The sequence below is a fragment of the Columba livia genome, chromosome 2 (assembly GCF_036013475.1).
Source record: "Columba livia isolate bColLiv1 breed racing homer chromosome 2, bColLiv1.pat.W.v2, whole genome shotgun sequence".
NCBI classification, from domain to species: domain Eukaryota; kingdom Metazoa; phylum Chordata; class Aves; order Columbiformes; family Columbidae; genus Columba; species Columba livia.
The window spans coordinates 4,925,061-4,944,596 of NC_088603.1; the positions used below are offsets into that span (position 1 = coordinate 4,925,061).

The window sequence follows — 19,536 nt, forward strand, 5'->3', positions numbered from 1 at the left end:
CTGTTCTTCCTGTCTACAAAGACACACCGAAGCTTTGACGAAAACTTGAGATGACGCCATGTGCCTCTTCGTGTGGCTTTTAAGGACAACGCCTGATGCTACGCACAGATCACAAAGATGGAAGGAAACATGCAAAGGCAATTTACCATTAGGCTGCTCCAACTCTGCATTCCTTCCCATTCTTTTATCTGAAATGTTGCACTCTGACTAACTCCTATTTCCTAAAAATGGCACTATTGCCCAATGCATCCTCTTCCTCTCATAGTGGGAAAAATTTAATGAATTCTTCAGACGTTGCTCATTCACGCTGCTTGTCACTGAGTATGCTGCATATACGGAAATCAGTTGGGATTTTCTGACTGATTTTACACAGGCTCTACTTTATAACAACATGGCCATCTGAGCTCAGACCTCATTACACAGAATAGGTGATGAGTACTTTTAGGAACTGCTCAACATCTCATAGGAGCAAAACTTTATTACTTACCAGAATGCCAGATATTATTTTAGAGAAAGCAATTTCATCTGACACGCCAAATTTGTATATAACAGTGAAGTATTACAGCCCACCGGGCAAGCAGTACAGACTTAAAAATACTCCTAGAAAACCAATTTTTACACCAAAATGCACAGCAGAGAAGACTGAAGCCAATCATACCTGTTGGGTAAATTATGTATGTTAAATAACTTTGCTGGAACTATTTTTCATTTGAGTTGGAAACTCAATTTTATTTAAAAAATAGAATTAAAACTGTAATGTTGATTAGTATTCTTTATGAAATCTGACATTTATCTATTAACCTTCATTACGCACTGTATTTTCCTGTTTCAGTGACAGCCCATATTTAAATAGGGGAGTTGCCCTGCCTCTTCTCCTTCTCCTTCTCCTTCTCCTTCTCCTTCTCCTTCTCCTTCTCCTTCTCCTTCTCCTTCTCCTTCTCCTTCTCCTTCTCCTTCTCCTTCTCCTTCTCCTTCTCCTCTGTTATTTATACTGATTTGGGGAATGTCAAATCCTGCTCTGAACTTTCTCAGAAACTCATGGCCAACATTCTCTGCCAAAGTTCTAATGTAAATCAGCACAGCTTGTAGCCAGGAATGATGCAGAGGAAAAATGTGTTGAGAGGATCTTGGCAGTTTTAAGCATTCAGTCACATATAACTGACAGGTGTGGGCTTGGTCCTCACATAGGTAATAAGATGGTTTATTCCTGTTAATAACAGAAAGCATGAGTACTAATCCTTTAAGGACCACTGCACTTTCAAATATTATTTTGAAAGTCTCAGATATCTAAAGGAATATAAAAAACCCTACATATATTTTTGCAGGAATTAAAGGATTTATTGAATAAGATTAATATTTTGTTTTCATCTAAGGATGCCCTAGCTTCATAAAAGTGCATTTTCAGGGGTCTTTTATTGGAACATGTGAAAGGGAAAAGGCAGGAATTTTCAGTAACACAATAGATTCACCTGTACTGGTCTCTGTTCATGATGAAGAAAACCATGGGTGGTTCAGAAAGCAAAAGAAAGCCATTCACTCTTTGTCAGTCTTACATAGAAACGCAGGGAGCTGAAAGGAGGCATTTTTTCTATCAGTACATAGGGACACATATTGCCTTACCAAAGAAGATTAGACTGAGCTTATAATTATATTATAAAGGTGATTTTGGAGGAAAACACACTAAACCACTGAGGAAACATTCTACGTGCTTGAAACTGAAACTAAGCCATATGCCAGTGATGCACTGCAGTGACAAATGGGCTAATGTGATTTTATAATGCTGAGAATCATGCCATGAGCAGCAGGTGACTGTTCTTACCCTGTATTAGTGAGAGTCTCAGTGCGACAAAGTTAGAGCAGTCCTTAGACACATGGAAGGAATATAAAACAAATCAATGAAACCTAACAGAAAAACAACTGCAAAATTTCAGAGCAAGAAAGATAAAAACACGAGCAGACAATACAAGCTTTAGATGAAAAAATGCCTAAAGGAGCACGAAAAATATTTAGAAGTATTTTAATAGAGGTCAATATGTAGCAATGAACTGAAAGATCAGCAAAACCAGCTTCAGCTATGGATAAAAAGGCAGAAAAAAGCAAATGCAAGGAGAACATAAGGCAAAAATTCCTAAGAGTAAGGACTGTTAGACACTGGAATATATTCTCAGGGTAGAGGTGTTGGTTGAGTCATTTAAGACTGGACTAGACAAAACCCTGGAAAAAGCGTTACAGCAAATATGTATATATAGTAACAAATAATCTTCCATAGAAGCAAATGACCTTAAAAAGTCTTTTCCATGTGTAATTTCTAAGATTCTATGAAATATGAGTAATGTTCCACTAAGGAACTTGGTATCTATGGCAATTCACTAACCCTACCCTGTTTGTGTTAGAATGCAGAGCACTGCTAGAAAAAGGCTTATTACCAAATAATGAGTGATATTTTGGGAAACCACTAAAAAGTGCCCAGCTAAGGCAAACTCAGTAGAGAGGCTATTGCGGGAAGAGAAATTCTGGCTCCAAACTCACTGGCACTTGCTTTCCTGGTGGTGGAGATGAAGTGCACCAGAGATACTGAGGGTTTGGTTGGAAAAGGCGTCTGAAGCCAAGCTACACACTCATAAAACAGTCCTTGCTGTCTGAAATATCCATCTGTACTGGCAGACTTCTGAGAGGAAACCACTAGCTCACATTCAGTTTGAAGCCAAGACTGATGGCAAGGCAAGGGAGGGTACGGCAGACACAATTAGAAGAACGGGATAATTAGGGTGATTGTTCACAATGAAAGAACGAGTGGAGAATCAATTATCTTCCTTGCTCCTGGAACTGTAATGTAGATCTCTGCCTTTGGACAATGGGATCCACTGCTGTATCCTTCTGCTCACTAATGGCAGGAAGAAATTTTTGTTCTGATGTAATGATATTACCATTTCTTTTTGCCTGATAGACATTCCCTTTCAGTTTCTATGAAATAGGAAAGATATAATATCCTTAACTTCAGGTTCCGCATGCCAAATCCTTTTGTTCCCTTGGGTCTTTGATTCCGTTTTTGCATTTTTTTATTCTTTTGCTTCTCTGATTTTAGTTTCTATGCTATTTTTCTTGGATTTATTTTTTGGGGGGGTGGACTGCATAGTTGGTTTTATACAAGTAAATGAGAAGTTCAAAAATCTCAATATGTTGTTTTTCTTAACTACCAGAAGTGAAACTGAGGTCTGTAGACAGCATCTGCCCATCTCACTCAGCAGAAGGTGGTTCTACTACACTTCAGAACCACCCAGTTAGAACCAGGTGGCCAGCTCAGATTTACTCATATAGAAACTATTCAGCTGAGAACTGAAGGGTTTCCACATCACTACCACACCTTACACTGATAGAATTAAGGGGCATGGAAAACTAGGAGAGCACTTCAACTTCAGAAGCTGCATAAGCAACCACTTTAGTACGTCTCTGCAGCCGAGATGAACTGTTTCTCAACCGTTATGAAGTGCTTTTGCTTGCCTTTCCCCAATTTTGTTTGCTCAAACCATGAAATATGGTGAAATCTTGACCTTCTAATGTCAAATACACCTTTCCAAATAACTCATTATTTGCGATGGTTTTTCTGGAAAAGCAATAGAAAGATTGTAATCAAGGTCAGGCATAAACTTCAACAGCTATTTATTTTTTACAGTTCCTAAAGATCATGAATTCCATTCCACTATAGACCCTCATTGTTTATCCTGCATGTTCAGTTTAGTGATAAATACTTCCTTCTTGTACGAGATTCAGCATAAAGGACAATCACAGAATGGCTGAGGTTGGAAGGGACCTCTGAAGGGCCTCTCGTCCAAGCCCCCTGCTCAAGGGATGGTTGGCCTTACCTCAAGGTATTAAAGGTGGAAGAGAACCTTTCATTACCGCCATTCAAGGCTCTGACCAGTCTAAAAGTCTCAGGAAAGTCATCAACATTTTACTACCTTTGATCTGAGTATGTTCCTTCAACATAGTCTCTCCCAAGTTCCAGTGGAACTTGAAGCATTTTAACGAAATCGTAATTACAGACACACCAACCTTTTAGTTGTGATCTTGGGTTGTGTATTTTTAAACATAATTTCAGATTCCATTGTAAATCTCAAAATTCAAAAAAAAAAAAGAAAGTAGTGAGCCATCCACGTTTTGCTTGTGCCCTGCACTCAACTAACACTGCTGAGAGGAACAAGGACTCAACGAGAAGGAGAATAATGAGAAATACACCTTTGAGAATGAGCTATAAACAACAACAACAAAATAACCTGAAAGGACAGATGGGGTTTCAAATTCTCCAAGTGGCACTGAGACATAAGTGTCTTCTTGAATTTGTTCAGTTAAATAAATTTGCTATGAAGGGGCATGGAGGAATTACTGACATAATGCTGTATACAGGTGTGTGAGTAGTTCGGTATCAATATATAAATACTGGATTATGTACTTGTCTCCATATGTTCTTGGATAAATATTTTTCAGTTGCTTAAAATAGAAAGTTCTACAGTAAAATAATAGGAGTGCTGTATACGTTGTATGAGTTTATACAACAAGAAAATTCATCAACAATCTACCTTTGCATGGTAAAGTCACATAGGAAAGTACCACAAACAGATTCACTGTTAATTACTTTTGCTGCATGACTTCTCTTTCAAAGCAAACCTTTACTTTTCCTTATTGATACACCAATGACTGAACTACTATTCTATAGTTTAAGTAGAAAAGAAGAAATGTACTGTGGCCACTGAAGCATCTAAACTGTTACAACCTAAAGCCATGGAATATGAAAAGTCAGATGTCAAACTCCTGAGAAAATTAAATTTAAACCTCAGATTGAATACTGTCCTTATAGTAACCTCCTGTACCTAGGGCTTCCAGCAACCAGCACGGTTATCATTACTAACAGAATATATACTGTACAATAAAAGAACCAAGATGAATCAAGAAATTAAATTAGCTGCTGTTTGTTTACAGCTGAGGATAAATGAAGATTTGCTGCCACCTATATATTGTTTTGTTTTGATTTTTTTTTTGATAGACTAAAAATACAGGAATTAAAAAAAAAGGCATATAGATTGCAGTCACAATTACATTTGAGTAGGTATGCAAATTGTACAACATATTATACTTTCTTTATGGAACAACTCCTAGTGACATGGAGCAGAATACAATCATGACACAGGGAGCTGTCATTGACCCAACAGAACAAAAATTCCTATTCTCCTGTAATACAAGGAAGAAGATAATCCTTTTGTTCTAATTCTTTGTGATCATTATTTTCTGTGGCAGAATTCAGACATCATAATGCCAGGGACTGTGCAGATATATGAAGATGCAGGTGAACAAATTGTTCTTCACCTCTACCTTTCTGTGATTAAAGGAATGTGGTGCACTCATTATGCCTGTAAGGGGATAAATATTAACCCTGGAGGATGCAGAAAAAAAAAAAAAATGTGGTTTTCTATTAAAAGTCAGTATTTTATTACAGTTATGAGCAATTAAGTGATAACTGCAGTTAAGCACTGGCCTTTTAAACCATTGCTAGTTACTTCAGCACTAGCAGTTCCATAAACAAACAAAGACTACATCTGCATCATTAGTCTCCAACTGATTGATTAGCTAACTTGATTCAATTTTTCTAAAAAGCAACAAGGAATTGCAGCAATAGCATAGCAAAGAAATGAATTTGCATTTTTTTTCCTCCTATCTGTGGTGGGTGCATTGGTCTATCATTTTGGAAAACTTAGTGCTCCCTTTGGAATTACAGAGCCCTTTTTGCAGGTAAACATTTAATTTGGATCATCACAGAAATCCAAATGCTTCTTCACTGTCAAGATAGCAAAATGGTACCTATTTAAGCAAAGACGGAACTGTCAGCTCCTAATGAGGACAAACTTTTATGGGGAAATATGGTACTTGGAGATCTAACTTCATGTTGATACTGTAAGATTGAAATAGCAAGTCACAAACCTGGCCTGTCAACACAGTTTCCCTGCTGCGCACACTGCATGCAGTAGCTAAGAATTAATTGATGAAAAAAAAAGCATGATACTTTCTTTCATTAAAACATATGAGTCAAAATGCTGCGGATCTATATTTCCCCAGGATATTTTTATATCTAGGTATTTCTGCCTGCTCAGTTTGTAAGCATTTATTCGATAACATTCAGCTTGCCTTTTGAAGCGTGGCAGTGGTTTTGTTGCATATTTTTTTCTCGTATGTAGACAATGGATGCCTGAAGCTGGTATTCAACAACAGCATTTTTTTAATACGAGAAAAAAGAATGAAAAAGTACAGCAAAGGAAAGGGAAAATAAGATTTTTATGTCTTTAGTTTTCCATGGGAAACAAAAGAAGAATTGCAGATGCCTGTGGATGAATTAGCTGTGGTTAATCTTAAACAGCTTTTCAGCTACTTATCTAAATACTTAGAGCCGTTAGGTAGCAATAACAGAGAATGGAAGAGGATCCAGACAAATCTCTGCTCCTACTTTGTAATTTTTCATCCCTCAAAATGCTCGAGCACTCTGGTCAAATGCTGAAAGACTCTGAAACACCGCAGGGTTTGGCCAAAGGGACAGAACAGTCTCGTAAGAGCCAGGCCTTATATTGGAATAGTGAATGTTTATTTGGAGTCTCACACACTGTTACTTCCACTTAACTTCAGGAGTATCACCAGTCCTGCTGATTTCAGTGAGAGTTTTCAGGAGCTCAAAGCTCAGCGTGAATTCAAATGCTCTACTGGCTTTAACTCAAATCATCTGGCATGAATGTCCCCGTTTTGCTTTGGAAACAGATTACATGGGCTAAGCTTAGGAAATAGCTCCCTCTTCTGTTCTTGCTAGAATAAAACCAGCCCTCTGAAGGAAGGAAACTATTTCAAACCACCTGCTACAGCACTGGAGCACAGTACATTGCATTAAATGGTGGTCTGGGACAGCCCCCTTTCAATCCAGCATCTCCTTTTCTTCTTACTCCACGATTACTGCATAAGGTTGTAAAGTGTCACCACGTCCAGCTGAGTGAAATAGGCACAAGAGATTTCTTGGTCAAACAGTCTTCCCAAAGAATTTTATCCAGTCCAATATGCCTTTGACACTCATAAATGATGTATATTCACTGATTATCAAACACCAGGAATACACTTACTCTTCTCAGCTTATTTGGGGAGCTGTCAAAAGCCCACTGAAGCTGTATTTTCTAACTCAATCCTGAAACTGGAAAGGATGAAGTGCTGGGTTAGCACTGCCTTACACGCTCTGTCGAGATATAGGAAAAGGAGTTTTATGAAGTTGCTTCTTCTTCCAAAGTGGCTTATGAGCTGGGTCTGCATTCACACAGAGTCACACAAGACTTCATAAATCCTTCTGGAAGCAGAATATCAAAGGTGACTCTGAAGGCACCTGTTCAGCAACAACTGAATCTGGATTGCCTGGGTTCAGCCACTATCTGACATAGCTCAGCTTTCCAGTACAATACATAATGGAGAACTGATTTCCTGTGGATTTTAAGATTTAAGACTGCAGCACTTTGGCCTGTTACTCAATAATCTACAAATGAAGCTAGATAACACAGGTAAATAACTGCATAATGCTGATGGCTATTTTCAGCTGCTTTCTGGTTCCAGACAGGAATCAAGTGCCACTCTTGGCCCACCTGCAACTCCAGTAAATCCCCAGTTTGTTAAATGTCACGGCCCTTACATCAGTGTGGAGAGACCTAATATAACATTGCTTCCTCATGAAATCAATAGGGCTGCAACACACTGCGGCTCAAGATTTATAAGAAATTAAACAGGAAAACAAAATAATAATAATCAAAAGAAAAATCTGTGGTTAGTTTTAGCATATTAATGAGGTTTTTCAGCAATTTAAAAGAAGCAACAAACCTGGCTGCTATTAAATGTAGTAAAACAAAAACACCACATGGCCCACAGAAAGGGATAAGGGCATGTACCTTAGTTTATGGACCAGCAGGTGATACGAACTTGAAAATGTTTCCACCAATTATGACACATGCTCACCTCTGGCACTGGGGGTGCACCACAAGACCAACACTCAGGGTGCTGAGCCTTGTGCATGACTTTACGGTTAACATGCTGTGTGACCTGTAGCATGCAGGTTTCTCTCTAACCGCTTCAATTTTCCAATCTGGGGCATGGGCAAAGTGATACTCACCCCTTGCTTAAAGTCGTTTGAGAGCAGCTGATGAGAAGTGCTAGATAATGAGGCGGTAGTTTTTATTATGCAGATTTTGTATATGAATGGACAGAACCACAGAATCAAAGAATCACAGACTGGTTGGGGCTGGAAGGGATCTCTGGAGATCATCCAGTCCAACCCACGTGATAAAGCAGGTCCACCAGAGCAGATCACACAGGAATGTGTCCAGCTGGGTTTGAATGTCTCCAGAGAAGGAGACTCCACAACCTCTCTGGGCAGCCTGGTCCAGCTCTGGCACCTCAAAAGAAAGAAGTTTCTCCTCATACTCAAATGGAACCTCCTGTGTTTCAGTCTGTGCCCGTTGCCCCTCATTCTGTCATTGGGCACCACTGAACAGAGTCTGGTCCATCCTCTTGACACCCATCCCTGAGATATTTATAAACACTGATGAGATCCCCTCTCAGCTTCTCTTCTCCAGCTGAACAGCCCCAGATCTCTCAGTCTCTCCTCGTAAGAAAGATGCTCCAGACCCCTCAGCATCTTTGTAGCCTGCTGCTGGATTCCCTCCAGCTATTCCTTATCCTTAAAATGGGGCGCAGAGTTGTACTGCACTGCTCAAACCTAGAGCATCTTTAGTGGTTCAGAATTCCAACCCCCCAAATAAACAAAATTCCCTGCCTTCCACTCGTATCAAATTCTGCACAGAAAAAAAAACAACAAAAAATAATCAATTAAGAAGATAAGTCAGAGAAAAGCCAAAAATGCATATTTGGAGTTCACAGAAGGAGGCTCTTCTATTCTTTTATATTGATGTGAAGCAATGGAGCACAACTTAAAAAAAAAAAAAAATTGGAGCTAAATTTGAGTGAAATACTTTGATATACAAGAGCTGTGTGGCTGCAGCATCGTGGTGGACAGAACACTAATTACACTCAGTCTAAATACTGCAATGAGAGGGGTCATCCTGCCTCAAAGACACACCACAGCGTCTCCACATGGCACAGCCCTGTGCTGGTAACTAAACCAGCCTGTTTGGATATGACTTGGACATCTCGACACAGCACTACACTGAACCACATGGAGATATGTATGCATGCGGCTAGTGTTCTTTAATTGTTATTCTCTGAGGTTTTCTGGATGTACTACTGCAATATTGAGAGAATATTTCTGAAGGAGCAAGCAATATCTCCATGGAACACTGCAGATAACCTCCACAAGTAGGAGTCACTTGTGCTGCTTAGATGTCTAAGTGGTCTAAATCTGAACTGTTAATAGTAACTTTTGAAGCAGCAAAGAGAAACCAACACCTGTAGGATCTCTCTACTGACCAAGAAAGGAGTCTAGAGAAGTTTGGGATGTTAAAAGTTAGCAAGTTAAAGCTTAAAACTTCTCTTTGTATCTTCACCTCTTCCAGCTATTTGCCCTCAACAAAATCAGAAGGTATTATCTCAGTCACCCCTAGTCCTGCATGAGATTTTCTCAATGTTTAGTATAATATTCTTTAAAATATTCTTACCTGTGACCTGACAACCGGCTCTCATTTTTCTTGAGAGATCTTTCTCTCTTCTCTCTTCCAGCCCCTGAGTGCCTGTGGGAGGTGCTGACTTTAAGGCTTTTTTCATTGCTGTCTGTACCAAAGCTTGGAACTGATTTTCTTTCTTCTGTCCTGGTCCTCTCTCTTTCAGACAGCAGTTTGGCAAAAGAGTCACCTGTATCCTTGGGCATGTTTCTTAGTTTTTCAGAGGTTGAACTTGTGCGTGAGCTGGGCATAGTCTTTGGTGCAAATTCCGTATCTACTTGTGTTGAAGATCCTTTGCTTTCTTGAATATCAGTACTAGGGACACTCAGGTCATTTTCTTCATGTTCTTCACCCTTGAACTGTGCAGTGCTGCATGTGCTAGTGGATCGTTTTGAAAGCCTCCTTTTTTGAAGATCCTAGAAATAAGGGCCATTAAAACCATAGATTAAAATTTGAGCATCTTTAAATAAACATGAAAAGCAAAGGACAGCTCTGTCACTGATTTCTGAGCTAAGCAATTTGTTCATTATTAGTAATCACGTTATATAGTAAATCAGTTTGGTTTTTTTTAAATTGATAATAAATAACACAGACATATACATTTCCTCACAATTTGAACAGTATTAAAGATGCTCTATATGGTTAAAAACTGCTTGCTTGCTTGCTTGCTTTCAAGAACATCAACAAAATATGTCCTAAAAGCTTCATTTTGGGTTGTACCCAACTCAGGAAACCAAAACATATAAGACCTTCTACTGGAAAGACTGCGGCCTACTACACGTATTTGGTCTTTATTTCCAAATAAGAGATATTTAGAAAAATCCAGCTAATTCATTTAACTTCGATATTCTCTTTAGTATTATCTAAATTATACATATAAAATATTTTAATTTCTCATTATTGCAAGCTTAATTTTACACAGGGAAAATTCCTGTCTATATAAAAGCAGCATGAAGGGAAAAGAAAAAAAAAAGAGGAAATAATTCCAGAACTGCATTTTGAAAACATTTATTCATGGAATATAGTCTGATTAGATCAACTGAGAAACATATTTTTAACTGAAAGTGATTTTCAGTTCCAAACTACTCATGATTAAATATGAGGTTTTGGGAAAACCTGAGTAAAATATATACCCATGGCTAAGGAAACTTTGAAAGCTGTAGATAGTGCTAAAATAAAAAACAATTTTCCTAGGAAAATGGAAAATCTCATCTGTCAAGAGATATGAAGAATGGACAAGATTTATAAAGAAAATCTGCGATCAAAGATAACAGACATGCAGTGGAAATTTCACTTAGTGGTTATAACTGAAACAATTTGAATTTCTGAATTAACCAGAACCACTTCCCTAACTTACCACATCTTTTCAGACTACAGATTTAATGGGTTAGAATGCAGGAGTCATTTTAATATTATTTGCAAATGACTTTATTGCAGAAGGTTAGATATAAAATCCACAGCCAAGACAAATATTTTGTAAGTGTTGGAAATCACCTCTGGTGAACTTGTTACTGGTCCAGCCATCATTCCTCTGACAACAAGACCAGACCTGGGCTTGGTCTTCTCCTTCACTGTGGATTTCAGCTCCTCAGAAGTCATAGCTGTTTTTAAATCTTCTTGACTATCTTTTAACTTCTTATCCCCATCAGAGGGTACGTGGCTGTTGTGTATTGTCCCTGTGTGGCATTTTTCACTTTTGTGCTGATGTTTTCTGGATGGAAGGATTTTATCTGGTGGATTCTCAACATCATATCTACAAGAAAGAAAGAGGTAAAACTTCAAACAGCAAAGTAATGCACAATGAAATTAATGAAAACAGCTGCTTGACTCATTAAAGCACTGCTGTCAATTATCTACTGATGGCAATAAAATATAATCACTATTCATTTAAATATCTATGTGTAGGTCTTCAGGACATTATTTCAATATTATTATTATGTGTCACAATGGGTTATAATATGTGTAACACTTTAATCTTATGCTTACTTATTTTGATATATACTACATGTATCATACCAGACAGACCCTAAGCTACCACCAGCAGCTCCCATTCCTTCTCCATCTACTTGGTTAGCAGTTTGAAAATTTGTTAACATTTTAGCCAACATCCTCTGTTATTGCGTAACTTAGATTGACTCTACTGACCCCTTTCACTCTTTATTCAAATGTAGGACACTTATTTTAGTTCAAAATGGAAGGTACTTTTGTATTTGGGCTTTTCATTGTTAATGCATTTCTACATTGCTGTCATTTGACCTCTTGAGCATGGTCCTCCAGGTAGCAACACAAGGTGTAGTTAATTGCATCTGTTTTCTACACATATATAATGCTATAAACAAGCTTTTCTGAAATGGAAGTGAGATTCACCTGGATCTGTGACTCCATTTGTACACCACAATGTGCATTTTTTTCTCAAAAAAAGTCACAATTTGTGTCAATAAGAAATCATGACAAGTAAATTTTCTTCATCAGGATCTGTTTCACTCCCTGCACAATATTAGATCACTGTTAAACTGAAGTTTTATTGAGTAGTTCGCACTTCACTGATACCTCTTGTGTCAGTTGATAAATCTATATCCTGTGTAACCTGCAAATGCCGGCCTTCTTTAGGATAACTGTCCTTGAACTTGTTTTCCTCCAACCTGTTTCATAGTGAAGCAATTCTGTGACTTGAAGCATCCTGAATCATAAAAACATTTCCTTATTTAACTAGGTAAAAATTGTTTTTTGAAGTAGCCTGTAAGCAATGAGTTTGGTGCATATAAAGGCATGAAAATTACTACAAAATCACACAGGATTTAAATGGAAACCTGCAAGTCAGTACGGGATTTTGCCCTCTCCAGAGCTGGCAGCTTTCAGTGTGTGGCTGAGTAACATCTCCAAGCTCATACACACAAAAATTTGGGCACTTCTGGGTTTTGTTTTCTGATTTTCCTTTAATCTGCCATTTTCGGCTCCCTCTTGCCCCACTGGCTGGGGCAGCAAAGGGGAAAACTTCACCCCCTTAGGGACAGTGCCTGCACCATGTTGGTGAGGGGCTCTTCCTCACAGCACCACACCAGCACCCACCCTCTCCCATCACCGACACATGTTGCTTCCATGTGTGGGGCTTTATTTTGCCTCATGTGTGTACATGCATGTGTATATAACGAGTGTATGTATGTCCCTTCTCTCAACTCGCTCCAGCTCCTCAAGGTCTTTTCGGTAGTGAAAGGCCAAAAACTGAACTCAGGATTCAAGTGGCATCCTCACCAGTGCCCAGTCCAGGGGATGGTCACTTCTCTGGTCCTACCGGCCACACCAGTGCTGGTACCAGCCAGGATGCTGGTGGCCATCTTGACCACCTGGGCACACGCTGGCTCATGATCAGCCGCTGTCAATCAACACCCCCAGGTATTTTTCCCCCAGGCAGCTTTCCAGCTGCTCTTCTCCCGAGCCTGTAGCGCTCATGGGGTTGTTGTGAGCTGCAGGAGGTGGGCAGGGCCTCCATTTTGTTGGAGGTCAGTAGGGGGAGTGCGGAGGCGGGTTAACGTTGCTGGGTGATGGTACTGACGGCTCTATTAAGTTTAATAGAATTTTGCAGAAGGTCAAAGCAGGCCATAAAACAAAGAATATGATTCAAACAGAACAGGAATTCGTTACTTATGAGAGGAACTTGAAGGACAAACCCAGAGACAAAGCAAAAGAATATGCAGAGTAACAAACCATGAAATTTGGCAAGGACTAGTTGTATATTGTGAACTTAGTGAACTATGCTCATTATGCACTCATTTTAATACAAAAAGCACACCTCCACATCAAAGGCTACCTGCTTTCAGGAGAAGGCCCTTACTCAGTGAGTGTGTGTAGAATATTTTATGTTTTCTGTACTTTTTAAACCAAGGAGAAAAAAGTTTAGACCAACAAACTTTGAGTAGGCATAAATACGTCTAAGATGTTAGGAGTGGATAAGAGTTAAAATGTATGAATATGTAACTCAGTTTGCCTCTAGTGTGCTAGCTTTGTGAAAGGTTGCCTAGCACCTTTTCCTGTGTAGAAGTGCTGATAAAGCAAATGCCTCAACCCTGTGTATGAATTGGTATCTGCACACCGGGTAATGATCCCACTTTTTCGGACAACAGTATTTAGTGTCAGAGGGGGGCGTTAGTGGATTGCTCTGTAGGAAAAAGCTTTTTGCTGTAGTGAGAAAGGTCTGCAGGCACCAGAAGGGTTTGTAAGGTGGAATGGGACAACTTGCAGTGTCTTGTAGGGCAGAGGGAGAAAATAAGGCAGGTCTGAGGCAGCAGCGTGAGGTGGGATAGTGACAGGGGAAGAGATCACTGACAACATGCTAAAAAATCCTGTATCTGAAAAAGAGAAGCAAATAACTCTTCTTTTGCACTGCCTCCTTTTCAAGTGTTGCTTCTCAGTTGGTAGCATCAAAAATCTTGGTTTTCTTCTCCTATTAAGAAGGAGTTTCTGGGGCTGCAAGCACTGATTCTCAGACTTAGCTACTATAAGCATGCTGTGTTTAGGATGAGGAATAAAATTTGATTAATTCCCCAAGAGTCAAAGCTGGGAAGGTGAATTACTCTTCTGTGTTCATTTTAAAGGCTTTCTGTTGAAGCACAGGGCTGTTACTCCACCTTGAGGCACTAATAAATGCAATTGAAAGTCTTGGCTACATGCTGCTTTCAGACGTTTTGCAGCATGGAAATAATTGAACCTATAGTGTTTGTAACAATAGTGAATTTAAGATAGTAGGCCTTGCTTTTGGCTATGTAAAGCATGAATATCCTTGTAGTTTGAGTGCAGGTGTTACTTTCTCATCAGAATACACTTCCATTTGACTATTTTCCAATTTACAAGGCATAAAACTCAGATTTCTATGTGCTTCAGTGACTGAAAGAGGCAACTGAGATTATCAAACTTTGTAATTGGCAGGGAGCATAAAAGCATTTTTGGTAGCTTGCATAGTTTGTTTTAATAATCTGGAGATGTAAGCTTTGTGTTACTAGGGTAACTAATAAAAGGTGGTGTAGATGATGGCATAAATGATAAAACTTTAACACTAGTACCCTTATTTTATAATTAAAAAGTAGTGACTAGGCAGGGCAAAGAGAAGGAAATAGGACTGTACCTGTAAACTTGAGTTTCGCTCTCGTTAGGCACAATGGAACTCCCACGGACATGATCTTCATCCAAGTCGGGTGGGCGAGATGTTGAGCTCTTACTTTGAGGAGCTGACAGAGCAGAACTTGAACTGATGTTTCTGGAAGTCCCACGGTGCTCAAGGAAGTAATTAGTAATAATTTCAAGGAGTGTTTTCAGTGGGTTCTCCTTTGCCTATCCAAAAATAAAACATTCTTGGTGACTATTGAAACTCTTTGTTAGTCTTGCTGCAGCCTAAAATACGATATTCATTTTACGCTGTGGAGTAGCTGAACAGGTTATTTGCTTTCTAGAGATAGCAGCTTGAGGGTTTACCCTAAATGTGACTGCATAAACAGTATAGGAAGGTCAAAGATGTCAGCTAAGGAGTGTCAAGAGCTCAAAGGTGTGTTAAATGAAGTAGCCATCGATACAGAAGAAACAACCTGTTTTGCTCATTCCTTATTCTTGTTTCAGATAAGCATTGCAAAGTATCATAACTGTGCTAGAATACACCTTTTCTACTGTTAACCTGGTCACTTCTGAAGAATGTAGACTGAACTGCAAGTATTTTTAGTACCTGACTTCAGTACTTGTGTTTTATCAGAACTTGGTGAAAAGCATTGAGTCTGGAACTCTAGTCATGTGCATGAGATAGCTCCTTATAGGGCAATACTCCACAACACTTGTTTTTCTGTTTTTCAACAGTATGGTGGAAAATGTGTCCTGTGTATATAAACATTCAATTGGAAAAAAACAACAAAACAAAACAAAAACCAGCCAAACAAACCAACAAGCAAAACCCCACACACCAAATCAAACCAAACACCATAAAAGTTTAGAGCTTAAGAAGAAAATTCTACAATGTCTGCTATAGTGAAATAACTACACTGGGAGATGTTTTACAAGTTACTTACTACTGGACAGTCTTTTGCTGCTTACCGAAAAAATTGAAATGTCTTAAGTCATGAGTGGACAAGATGGGGTATAAGGACTAAATCAAAATTATCCATTGATCTCCCTGACATTAAAGATTGTGGTCTATATTATGTTTCAAAGAATAAATGCTAAAAAGTGTAATTTTATCTACCAGGTCTTATACAAAGTTGCAAGTAGAAGAAGGGATGCAGGAGCACTCCCAAAATTGAATAATCTAGCCATAATGATGGAAAAGGTGTTAAAGTGAATAACTGCTCCTGGTTTATTGGAGGAGGTTGCGGTTTTTAACAAGGGTTCATGAACTGCCAGGTTCTCAGCTTTGTCCCATGAGCTGCAATGCCACCTAAATTTCAAGCTCTCTGTTCCTCAGAGAAGTGTCAGGGTGTCCACAGCAATGCAGAACCAGACAAAGGGCAGAGTTCTCTGCCCTTTTACATGCACCACAGTCTTGACCTGGTTTCATAGGATCTGATAGCACATTTTGGGAAGCACAATCCCTTTCCTTACCTTGTTCTGTTTGTACAAGGAGTGCAGATGTAGGACATTTCGAAGTTCATTCCTGTTATTGATGCTATGTGCAGAACGTGGGTGCTCTCGGTCCATGGTAGTGATGGTTTTCTTCAAACCCTGAGAAGGAAAAGTGTCAGAATTCAGAATACCTGAGACAGTACAACTTACCAAAGCTTTTATTTTTGACTTCTTGAATGTAATATGAAATGTCTGGATACGTTAAAATGACCGTAATTCATGACAAGCTAATTCTCAGAACCTGTACTTTAATGGTGTAACCTTGCATTACTAAAGTCCACAGATGTGAAAGTAATTAAGGTGTCAATGTTGCCTGTGAGGTTGAAATTATTGAACTTTAAAAAAAAAAGACATTCATGCAGGTGACTTCAGCTGCTAAACAGCCTCATAAGACTGACTGGTCTGTATGAAGGGCCCTGCTAATACCGAGGCTTCTGGTTCAAATAGTTCCAGAAACACTGTTTGCTTATTCCATTAAGATGTGATACAGCTTTTCATAAATGTGATTCTGACTTGGGTGATTGCAAAGGCGATTCGTCAGATGTGTTCTAGCTCTCTAGCATTAAACCATAACTTAACTCTAGCACTAAAACCTAACTCTAGCATTAACTAAACTAAAACCAAACTCTACCGCTTCAGAGACAAAATGTGTCAGCATCTCGCTTTTTGGAGGGAGAGACTGATTCATTGTGAAATGTCAGAATCAGATCCCAAACTAATTGTCGCAGTTGAGACGGACAAACAACATGGACAAAATTCTTCCAGGATGAAAGTAGTAGATGCCATTTATTGCTACAAGTGCATTTTTATACAATTCTACCAGTTCATGTGTCTTTTCACTATTAGTTACAAGTTACAGCACTAACATCTCATTGGCTAATTTTGCTATCATCCATGTTATTCTTCTACTCTCTTCTCTCTCACGGGTACATCCCTTCTCTCTCACGGGTACAACTTGATATCTCCGAATACTTCTTTACTCCCATCCTTCTCAAGGGTAAACCTTAGTATCTTCAAGGCTGATCTCTACTCCCATACTTTCTGTCAAGGATTCCACAGACCCGCTGCAGTTTCCCACAACTAATTTAAGTGGTACAACACCAAACCACCATTTGGAGAAAGTCCCATTTCCTTCTATGAACAGTTATTGTCACATCTGCAGGTGGATTGTCTGGCTCAGATTTAGGGAACTAGAGACAAGCCGTAGTAAATAATAGGTCTTTATCACAGTTGGCTCTGATGTCCATTAAAGATTTGGGGGAAGCAGGGGGCACTTGGACAGAAGCATGAGGGACTATCAGTGCCCCTTGTTTCAACTCCTGAGTATATAGTATGAAACAGATGTGGCAATTCAAGTATAAGTTACTATTATGAGCTGTACGGTCTGTTTTCCCAGCAAGGCATTTCCGTTCTTTCTATGCTTTTATTCAGTTTTACCTTTATAGATACCTAAATCAGAAATGTAAATGTCTTCAATTTGAAAAATCTTTGCAGTCAGTTGAACTGACAGACTTGAGCCTCTCATACTTCTGGCAGTAAACGGCAAATAATAAATTCCGCATCTGAAATTCTGTTGGCAAATGTTTCAGCTTTGTTCACAGACATTGAAAATGTGCATTTGGAGACTGGATGCAAAACAGATGAATACAATTGAGGTTTGTGTAGCACTTCGTAAGATAGTGGCTGTGTAATTTCTGATACAAGCTCATTCCTGACACTTGGGGACTGACTGGGCTGGACATCAGCAATATTTCCTTAGGACTGAACGTAAATACAAAGTGGTAGGTACTTTCACCTGGAAACATGAAAGTGCCTTTTCTACTGCTCAATCTCACGCCCCCCTCACCTACGCATGGGACAAAGTTTCCTTTACAGCATTAAGTTTGTGAAAAGTACAATAACCTCTTTCTTCCCCTTCTCCCTGAATTCTTCCCCCCAGATAAATCTGCTGTTACAGAAAACCAGAAAAAAAAAAAACAATTTAAAAAGAAATTGGTTTAGGAGTTTTTCCTGGAAAGTTGTGCGTGCCTCTTGTAAAAACAAGGATAATAGTAAGACATGTAGCTAATGAGAAACTGCATTTAATCTTGGGTTTTGCAGGGGTGTGTGGGTGAGAATCAGGATTTCTCACAGGAGGAGGAAGCTGGGTTTATATTCAGCAATAAAAAAGCATTGTGGGAAATGTAGTGCAGACACTTACCCGCCAGGCTCGTCACGCTTCAATTCTCGCTGCTTTAAAGCTGGAATAAGTCCCCCCCCTCCCAGCATTCCTCAACATTACAGCGCTTTACATTTTTCACGTGTCATTCTCATTTGCACTAGCTGGAGAAAATGAAGACAAATTACCTTTCTACTGAGAAATTCCCTCACCAGTGATGCAGCCACTTCTTCCACAAAGGAGTTGTCCATTTTTTTTTTAGCCCAAAGCGTGCTTAGGGGGGTTATTCTCTGCTTCACCTAACAAATCATTCAAATCAGACATTTCAGCTCTTCGGGGTGGCTTTGGAGCACCACGGGCCTGAAGCGGCGGTGGCTGGACGGTGGCGGAGCGGTTGTGTGCAGTCCAGTTGCGGGAGGAATGTTGCTGTGGAGACCATGTCATCGGAAACGGAGAGAACTCCTCCCCCTGGGAAGGAAGCTCATGGTGCAATGCTGCCGCAAGCAAGTCGGGAGTTGCTTTAAAACGAGAACATTTTTGAGAAAGCAATGTCCAAATCTGAGACAGGGGACAATTTTCTAACTTATATTTTTTTTTCAAGAAGCGTAGTTATTCACAACCAATTACTCCTGTGGTATAATGCAACTTTTACTTTGTACAAGACAATCATCTTGCCAATACAATAGGCTCAGGCAGGATCTCTCAGCAAAGTATATTTATTAACAATTTTGCAAGACCGGGTGTTCTACCTGAAAGCAGACATGTGGAATAGGGCAAACAGCCCCTGCTTATAGCCTCCCAAACCACGGCCACAAATTCCTTCCCCTGTTCCCCATTGGTTGGCACTGCAGGTTTACAGACAACCGAACCTGCCTCAGTTTACCTGTCTTATTCATCTAATACTAACAACCCCCTCCCCTCACTGATTTATTTAAAATATGGATTCCTGACTCTTTCATCGCCCTTCCCCTTAGCTTAAGGTTTTAAATAATCAGGTAGCATTCCGGGGTTAGTTCGAACAGACTTTGTTTTACGCTGAGGATTCTCAGTCTGATGTCTCTCGGTCCTTCCACCCCACTCTGGGGTCAGGTGCCAGGT

The 19,536-nt window shown here is 39.5% G+C and overlaps 1 protein-coding gene across 1 annotated transcript in view; it reads right to left on the reverse strand.

The window, feature by feature from the left end:
- The window catches only part of MINDY4 (MINDY lysine 48 deubiquitinase 4), an 80,804-nt gene extending 61,895 nt beyond the window's left edge, over window positions 1–18,909 (reverse strand). The window contains exons 1-5 of the mRNA XM_005512416.4: window positions 18,627–18,909; window positions 16,260–16,379; window positions 14,803–15,008; window positions 11,178–11,436; window positions 9,681–10,099 (exon numbers count right to left, since the gene is read on the reverse strand). Coding sequence (XP_005512473.2) covers window positions 9,681–10,099; window positions 11,178–11,436; window positions 14,803–15,008; window positions 16,260–16,379; window positions 18,627–18,689 — 1,067 coding nt within the window. The 5' untranslated portion in view covers window positions 18,690–18,909. The remainder of the gene's footprint in view (window positions 1–9,680; window positions 10,100–11,177; window positions 11,437–14,802; window positions 15,009–16,259; window positions 16,380–18,626) is intronic.
- Between the last annotated feature and the right edge of the window lie 627 nt (window positions 18,910–19,536).